We start from the raw sequence: 9,467 nt of genomic DNA, 5'->3' as shown, positions 1-9,467 counted from the left end.
ACCCACGTAAGAGGAATCGCAGCGCTGAAACCTTCGTCTACATTGAACCAATCTCCATCTTCCTCTTCCTTCTAAATGCCTTTGATTCGTCTGGGAAGGAACAACAACCAGCGACACACTTTTGATGTAGGGCAAGAAGAATTAGGCGGGTATAAAATCTTCAATTGCTGGTCAGGTTCTCCTTTAGTCAACAACCCGAAGAAACAAATCGTAGAAGCAACATGAAATCCCTATTTTGCCCCTGCCAAATCGGAGAATTGGTTGACTCGCATTTTTCCGGTAAGAAATCGCCCTTAATTTGGCTGGCGTGACCAAAATTGATAAAAATCGCATAGTCAAGGTACTAAATTAACAGTTTTAATAGTCAAGTGCTGCAATTAACACACCTCTAATAGTTAGTGGACCAAAATTGAAATTTTCATTAACTATAGTAATGTTGAAGTATTATTTTATTTTCACTTCAGGTCATTTGACAATATATGTTATTATATGCATGGCTCTGTATTTTAGTTTTATTTTCCATGCACACTAGTTTCATTATAGTCATACTAAAGTATCATTTTAATTATACTACAGTTTCATTTGACAATAATGTGCCCTATTTTGTAGTTTCATTTTCCACACACACTAGTTTCATTATAGTAACACTAAAGTATCATTTTAATTCTACTATAGTTTCATTCGACGATCATGGTCTATACAACGATGTGTGGACCATGGTCCACGGTATAACAATTGTTTACCACACACCAGGGAAAATTATACTGTGGACTGCAGTCCACGATGCATTGTGGTCCAGGCATCAAAACAGTGTCGTTTCTTTTAATGAAAACAAACAACACCTGTTCCGCACCGTTCGCAAAAATAACTCTGTTTGTATAACATATTCAGTTTCATTTTGTATACACTACAGTTTCATTTCAACACAACTACAGTTTCTTTTCAATATAACTACAGTTTCATTTCGATATAACTACAGTTTCATTCGACATTATACACTCAAATATGTGAAATTGTTATTTAGTTTCATTTTATATATACTATAGTTTCATTACAACACAACTACATTATCATTTCAGTATAACTACAGATACACTAAAATATTTGAAATGTTATTCAGTTTCATTTTGATATAACTGTAGTTTCATTCGACATTATACACACAAATATGTGAAACTATTATTCGGTTTCATTTTACATACACATACACTATAATTTTATTACAACACAACTACAATATCGTTTTGATATAACTACAGGTTCATTGGATAATATACACTCAAATATGTGAATTTATTATTCGGTTTCATTTTGTATACACTGTAGTTTCATTTCAACACTACTATAGTTTCGTTTCAATTCAATTGCAGTTTCATTTGATAATATAAAAACAATATGTGAGGCAGTTTCAGTTTAGATACACTGTAGTTTCATTTTGTAATTAACACACCAAAAATACGCGCTCCGTTAAGCTGTAACGGCTGCCATTTCTTTACTTAAAGAAACGGCGTCGTTTTTGGATCATGGCCTACAAAGCTTTGTGAACCATGGTCCCTGATATAATTGCTAACAAACCAGGCTACCCACAAGTATATTGATAAGTAGGTGTTGGTCCCGAAAGGGGTGGCGAGAAGTCTAGAGGGGGGGTGAATAGACTTCTCTCGCTTTTTAACTTCTTTAGCAACAACGCTTTGGTAACTTCAACTCTAAGTAACAAGCATAAACAAGTATAACAACTTAGAGTGTGCACAACGGAAAATGTAATGGCAAAGTGTTATGCTTTAATTGTGTCGTGCTCAAAGAGAGATTCTATACATGCATTACTTTAGAAACACTTGATATAGATTAAGGATGATGTATGTAAAATTTCACTTGCATGCAAACGAGGGAACTATCAAACCCAGACAGATAAAGATACGCGATAAATCGTAACGGGTTAGTTCACAGATGATATAAGCATGCATGAAATTAAATGAGCAGTAAGTAAATAGAGAGAGAGATTTATAGTGGTTCAGAGGTGGTGTAATCCTCCTAGTCCACTCTTCTCCTTTCACTCCAAGGAGGAAATTCACTATTCTTCGATCACCCAGATACAATAGTGAATAAGTGTCCAGCGACACTTCTCCGAGTGCTTCGCACAAAGCTACACTCCACCAAGGTCTTTCGCAAGCTCTTCTTGTTACTCCGCCTTCCCGAGTACTTCGCACCAAGCTATACTCCTACACCACAAGAACTACACACCAAGATACGCTCTCACCGGGTTTTCACAAGCTCCCCTTGTTACTCTGCCCGTTACAACCGAGTGCTACGCACAAAGCTACACTCCAACTGGGTTTTTCACTCTCTCCAGTTACTCTACCCCTTTTCTACACTCAGTAGAAGATTTACAATGAAATACAATTTTTCTCTCACTCAGACTTGAATTTAATCGTGTATAGCTCAATATATCACTTGATGATTGATTGGATAATTTTCTTCGTTGTTCAAGTGTTTTGTAAATCTCTTGATCTCTGCTTGTCTTCAAGTCTGCTTGGGCATTTTATAGCCAATGAAAGCTATTTGCCCGTTGATCAACTTTCGATCTTGATCGTCCAATTTGAATTGTAGTTGATCAAATAATTTTGCCAACTTGGTCTGCAAAATCATTTCGCCGTCTGTTAGAAGATTTTGAGTAATCTTGTCGTTGTTCTCCTTTAATCTGACAAAACTTTTCTTTGGAATGGGTAGCCTCCAAATTTGAATTTCTTTGGCATGACTTTTGATGAATTATTGATCTGATGTGCCAAGTTGATCAAATAATTTATCTGCTGATTCTTGCTTGAGTATTAAAAAGATTTCCTTCGTATATCAGCTTCTTCTTCTCCTTAGACTTCCTTCGCAGAAATAGAGTTTCAAAAGAATGTTTCTGTCTAACTATTTTGTCATGATGATGTCATAGCTCCTTTGATGATGTCATAGCTCCTTTGATGATGTCATGTCCCAATAGTATATCATGTTCCACCTTATAACATGAACTAGTATCATGTTACGATACTATCATGATCTTGATATCATGTATTCATAAAATTACTTTGAGTGGGAGTCAAACTATGGATCATTTGGTTTGCTTTACAAAGCTTCTTCCATCTCGACTAGGCAACCAATTGATACTTTTCAAGACTTAAATTCTTTTGTCTTATCTCTTCACGTGGGTTTCTCAAGCCATACCACACTGTGATGTCATCATCCGATAGTAGTGACGTCATCATTCGATATATTTTACTATCATGTTATAAAAGTGTTTCTTCATGATAGTTCTACCCGATATCACTTCCTGATATTACTTCCCGATATCACAACTTCATGATAGCATTTCTCTTTACACCAAAAATGCTTCCAATGGGATTCAAACTGTGGATCATCAAGTATCAAGCATGCTTCAATAAGTTTTCTACCATCTCATCCATCTCAACCTTTGATGATTTGATGCTTAATAAATGTGTTAAGCTATGATCCCGCTTTCATTTATTCTTCCTTCAAAGTTGCTTTCACTTAGACTACATGGCAGTGGTGCACTATACTTTGTGAACCAGAACTGACTCAAATAAAATAAAATTGGGGTCTACAAAATACATTTGGCTCATCAAAACTTATACAATATATTCCTAAAAGTAGGATTTATATATATAATTTAGATAATTTATTATAATAAATTAGTTTTATTTATTTAATATTATATTTATTTTAAATTTTATTTTATATTTTGTATTAATATAATAGGTATTTGAATAATTTAAGTTTAAATGTCATTTTTGTGCCATTGGGAATACATTTGTTAATTAATAAGAGTTGGGCTAGGTGGAAATAAAGTAGGTTAATTCTTTTTTCTTTTTTGTTTCATTTGGCCCAACTTACATGTTTTATTTATTTTTTGATTTCAACAGCCCAAAGCCCCAAACTACACATGCATGGTGCAGGCGTGTGCACCATGCATGGTGCACACGGTTGCAAAAACGACGTCGTTTTGACGTCCAACTTTAAAAAAAAAAAATTAAAATTGCATAACTACACATCCATAACTTCATAACTATACATCCAGAATTGCATAACAACACAGCAATAACTTCATAACTATAAATCCTGAATTGTATAACTACACATCCATAACTCCATAACTATACATCCAGAATTGCATAACTACACATCCATAATTTCATAACTATAAATCCAGAATTGTATAACTACACATTCATAACTTCATAACTATACATTCAGAATTGCATAACTACACACCCATAACTTCATAACTATACATTCAGAATTGCATGCATAACTACACATCCATAACTTCATAACTATACATTCAAAATTGCATAACTACACATCCATAACTTCATAACTATACATTCAGAATGTGAAATTATAACTTCATAAGTATACATTCAGAATTGCATAACTACACATCCATAATTTCATAACTATAAATATAGAATGTGAAATTATAAAATTAGGAACATATGTTTACGTAACTAACGGCAATCGAAAATGATTTTTTTTTAAGTAAAATGATGCCGTTTCTTCATCTGTATGCACCAACAATGGGAACTCCGTTCGTGGTCTGCTGCGATGAATGACTCCATGGGCGAACGACTTATGCGGTTGCTTCGAACTGCTAGTCTGCTACCACAAATGGACGAAATCAACTGGAGCTTATTTTCTTTGGTGCATAGGATTTAAAAAATAAATGTTATTTATTTTCTAGGTTTTATGTGATTGAAGAAATTGATTCAATTTGAGGATGTTAGGGAAATTAGAATCATTTTTAGCTACATTCAAAAAAAAAAGAATCATTTTTAGCTGATTAGGGTGCTGAAATTAGTATAAATAGGCCTGAATTATTCAATAGAAGACAGTCAGTACATTTTATTATGATGTGTTGTTAAGTTATTTTCCAACTCAAGAATAATTGAAGTTTTGGTTCTTTTAGAATTGTGAGATCTACTTTGATTTTCTTTTATGCTACACTATTTATATGCCTTCTATTATCTTGATATTACTGCTTTGATTAATTGTACAAAAAGGATCCGTTGTTCAATTTTCAATCCAGTAAATTGCCATTTCGAATTCTTAAATCTGTAATTGTTTAAGTGTTCTAAACCTTAGTCGTAAAATAACATAGTTGATTATTTCAATCTTATGTTATAGAGATGTATAGTCAGTTTAAATGGACTGTGCTTGCGAGTCTGTTGGCTAGAATTGGTAGTCTTTCTAATTCTTAATGCTGATAGTTAATTAAATCCTAAGGGTTTGCTTAGGGTTGTTAATTATCTAGGGAAGTAATTGAAGAGCCTATTTTGATTACCGATAAAGTAAGGACAGATATGTTGTTAGATCGAGCTTGTTAATAACAATAACCAATTTGGTGTAATTTGGTGTAGGATAAAATAATTTACACTTGGCTAAAGTGGCATCTAGCACCATGAACCATATTTGATTATTCATCCCGCACCATGACCTTTCATATCGTATATATCAAGCCACAAATCAAGAAAAAACAAAAATCACCTAGAACTTTTAGCAGGTTATCATATCTTCCAGCTGACATGGCGCCTGATGTGGGATTTCTCTTTACCTTATGTTGTCCATGTAAGCATTTACATATTTAAAATTTGAAAAATAAAAATTATTATATTAAAAACACCATAATTTTCTTCTCTTTATTTTCAAAATTTATAATTTTTCAATTTTTCAATTCCAATGTTTCAATTTTCTTTTTTTTTCGAGAATTTATATTTTTTGGCTAATTTTTTGTTTAGTATTTTTCTAGTTTTCCTAATTTATAGAAATGCTATTTTTTTTTTTTTTGTATTTTCCAACATAAATATATCCATCAGCACTTTGAATGTATATTTCTTACTCATCCACATAAAACCATTTAGATGGTCAACAACTAAACCAAGTGAAATTAAAAAAAAAATGAAATGAAGTTACTAATATAAACTGTAATATATATATATATATATATATATATATATATATATATATATATACATTGCGAAGAACAAAACAAAATAAACACTGAATTCATAATCTACTAGCTAGTTAAAAAACAAAATCATACATATATAGTAGCTATAAACACCAGCTAGTTAACAAAAATAAAAATAAAAATAAAAATAAAAATAAAAATAAAGAGAAAAAAAAAGTGACTCCATCAATCTTCATTTGCCTTCATGGTCCCATTGAGCTTCACTCTGCGCAAGCTACAGAAAAGAAGAAAGCATTGTCAATTAATCATAAACTGCTAAGAGCCATCTACATGAGTTATTTAAATTCGCATTATGTTCAATTAATTTACCTGACATTCTAACAAAGCTTTCCTGAGACAAGTCTGTCGCTCTTCCACTTCCTCTCCCTCCTCCTCTCACTCTCCCTCTCACAACAGTCGATGGTCTTCCTCTTCCTCCAACAGCAGAAGAACCATCACTCTTCCTCTAACAGTAGAAGAACCAGCAGATTCTGCTTGTTGGGTTGACAGTGTAGGACAAAATCGTTTGTTATGTCTATTTCCCTTGCATAATTGACATGTCATAATTCTTCCTTTTTTAGACAACTTTCTAACTCTTCACTCATTTTTTGCTTGTTTTTTTCATTTTCTTCAAGCTTTTTTTTTTTTCTTTGGCCTACCAGTCATCTTCTTTGGAACAGGAGCAAGTATTTCATCACCTTCAATCCTTGGCCAAAAGATTTCCCCATTCAATGGCTAGTAAAACTTAATTAGAAGAAAACATTATATTCCAGTTTTGTATTAATTAATTAATAAACTAATGGTCAAATAGCTAATTTCATATATGAATGCAGAACTGTAAACACTTTTAATTTATGTATTCTTTTCCACTTTTCTAACACTATGTCCTTACCTTTTCAAATCAAAGAAGCTTAGTAGGACCTATTGTATCAAAAGCATACACATTTGTATTCACAACAACCGTACATAAACATTATATTATTCACAGCTTTGCGCATAATATATGTGATGTGTATAAATTTTTCTCTTTTCTATGAATAATATATATATATATATATATATATATATATATATATATAATTCAAAGAAAAGAAAAAAGAAACATCTGAAAATATGACATGCAATAAACTTGCATTAAGAAACATCTGAAAATATGACATGCAATAAACTTGCATTAAACTGAGATATATCACAGTGCTACATTTTATGACGAAAGTAGGAATGAAGAAAGGAAGAAGAAGAGCTCTGAGTATTCAATTAACTGATTCGAAGAATACAGAGACTTTAGACTTCTTATACTACTAGTACTAACTGTTACAATTAACAAAAACTAACTGCCTTGATGGCTAACTAACTAACTGCTATGCTAACTGCTTTAAACTATTCTAATACATTGTTAGAAAGAACCTGTGTCCATAGATGGTATGTGCATGATATGGGCCCCAAATATCAATATGCACAAGCTCAAAACAATCACTGGAAACAGAAATGCTAGTATTAAAGGACAACCGCTTTTGTTTGGCTAAGTGACATATATTGCAAACATCAATCTTATTCACTCTCAGATTTACATCCAACACAGACAATTGTCTCAGCTTTTCATGTGAACAATGTCCTAACCTAGCATGCCAATTACTGCGAGAGTTACAAGCATTAGCTCTAATATGCCCTATTCTATTAAGAGCAGGAAATTGAGGTTTTACAAGATGATACAGTCCTTTCTGCAAGCTAGCCAAGCCAATCATCTTCCCACAATCCTGATCATGTATTATACAAAGATCAGAATACAAAAGCAACTTGCACTTGGAAGTTTTAATCAACTCACTGACAGAGATCAAATTATAATGGAAAGCAGGGACACAAAAGACATTCTGTAGGATTAATCTGTCAGCATGTGTGGATCCTATGTGTGTAATCTCACTTTATCACCATTTGGTAATTCAACAAACATACCCCCAACCTTTCTAGCATTTGTCAATAAGCTATGGTGATAGACAACATGGTGGGTAGCACCACTATCTAGTATTCAACAAGTCTTGGTATCAAGAAGGATTTTAGGGTGAGTACCTTCAATCAGTGAACTGGGAACAAAATTGGCAGCAATCAGATTGGCCTGTGGTGTCACTCCAACCTCATTCAAGGGTGAGAAGCTGTGAGCCATACTATCCCTTTGAAAAACCTGTTTGAGCAATCTATACTCTTCTTGGCTTAATATGATAGATCCAGTTCCTTCTTGACTGAGGGGCTCATTTGATGTGAGCTGCACCTGATTGACAGAGCCAGTATTTCTATTTCTTGGCATCCAACCTGGTGGATAGCCATGTTTCTTGTAGCATTTTTCTATTGTGTGGCCAGTGTAGCCAAAGTATGAACAAATGGGCTTCTTGTTGCTGTTGTTTGCAGAGAATTTCTTTTGACCTGAACTGCCTTGGGTAAACAGAATGCTACCTGCTTCTTGAATTTGCAGATTAGCTCCTGTGCTGTTGAATCTTCTTTCTTGCTGTTGAATCATCATAAATGCCTCATCAACAGTCGGAAGGGGCTTAGTCATCATGATTTGAGACTGAGCAGAAGTATACGTATCATTGAGACCTCTCAAAAATACAGATAAATTGTCACTTTTTAATTGCTGCTCAAGAGTTTCCAGTAATCCACAATCACACTTCTTCTCACATTTACAAGTAGGCAGCGGTCTTATGACTTGAAGTTCATCCCATAAAACTTTAAATTTAGCAAAGTAAGCACTTACAGTCAAATCTCCTTGCCTTACTTGATGTATTTCAGCGTGAAGGTCGGAGATTCTGAAAATGTCTGCCTCACTGAACCTTGCCTTCAGTGTATTCCATATTCTCTCTGCCGTTCCTACCCAAAGAACTATCTGGGTGATTTCTGAGGAGACAGATCGCATAATCCATGTCGCTACCACGTTATTGTACCTCTTCCAGTAGGGGTATTTGACTTCCCCAACTCCTGGCATTGCAATTGTGCCATCAACGAACCCTAGCTTGCTCTTTGTTAACAGCGACATCTCCATCACCCTGGGCCAAGGATGATAATTCTGGCCATCAAGGGGTGTGGAGACTTAGAATGAAGGCTGGATTCTCGCTAGGATGCAAGAAGAACGGGCTAGCAACGTCGTTTGGATCGAATGTAGCTTCAGCGACATTGGGGTTGGCCGTCGTTGGTGCACCAGGCGTCGGAGCTGCCGGAACTGTCGAAGTCCCAATATCAGGTCTGTTGTTCCAAGCCATAAGCGTGGCTTAGGGCTCTGATACCATATGACGAAAGTAGGAATGAAGAAAGGAAGAAGAAGAGCTCTGTGTATTCAGTTAACTGATTCGAAAAATACAGAGACTTTAGACTTCTTATACTACTAGTACTAACTGTTACAATTAACAGAAAACTAACTGCCTTGATGGATAACTAACTAACTGCTATGCTAACTGCTTTAAACTATTCA

The 9,467-nt window shown here is 34.2% G+C and overlaps 1 protein-coding gene across 1 annotated transcript; it reads right to left on the bottom strand.

Annotated features, from left to right (window-relative positions):
* Positions 1 to 6,193: 6,193 nt before the first annotated feature.
* On the bottom strand, positions 6,194 to 9,041 carry LOC109172932. The gene is made up of 5 exons (XM_019322181.1): positions 8,075 to 9,041; positions 7,929 to 8,026; positions 7,552 to 7,764; positions 6,343 to 6,473; positions 6,194 to 6,242 (listed from the first exon to the last, which is right to left on the bottom strand). Exons 1-5 carry the CDS (start codon positions 9,039 to 9,041, stop codon positions 6,194 to 6,196), a joined length of 1,458 nt encoding a protein of 485 aa, XP_019177726.1.
* Between the last annotated feature and the right edge of the window lie 426 nt (positions 9,042 to 9,467).

This window comes from Ipomoea nil, unplaced genomic scaffold (assembly GCF_001879475.1).
Source record: "Ipomoea nil cultivar Tokyo-kokei standard unplaced genomic scaffold, Asagao_1.1 scaffold0457, whole genome shotgun sequence".
Lineage (NCBI taxonomy): Eukaryota > Viridiplantae > Streptophyta > Magnoliopsida > Solanales > Convolvulaceae > Ipomoea > Ipomoea nil.
Note: the sequence above shows the minus strand (reverse complement) of the source record. Positions and strands in the feature narration are given on the sequence as shown.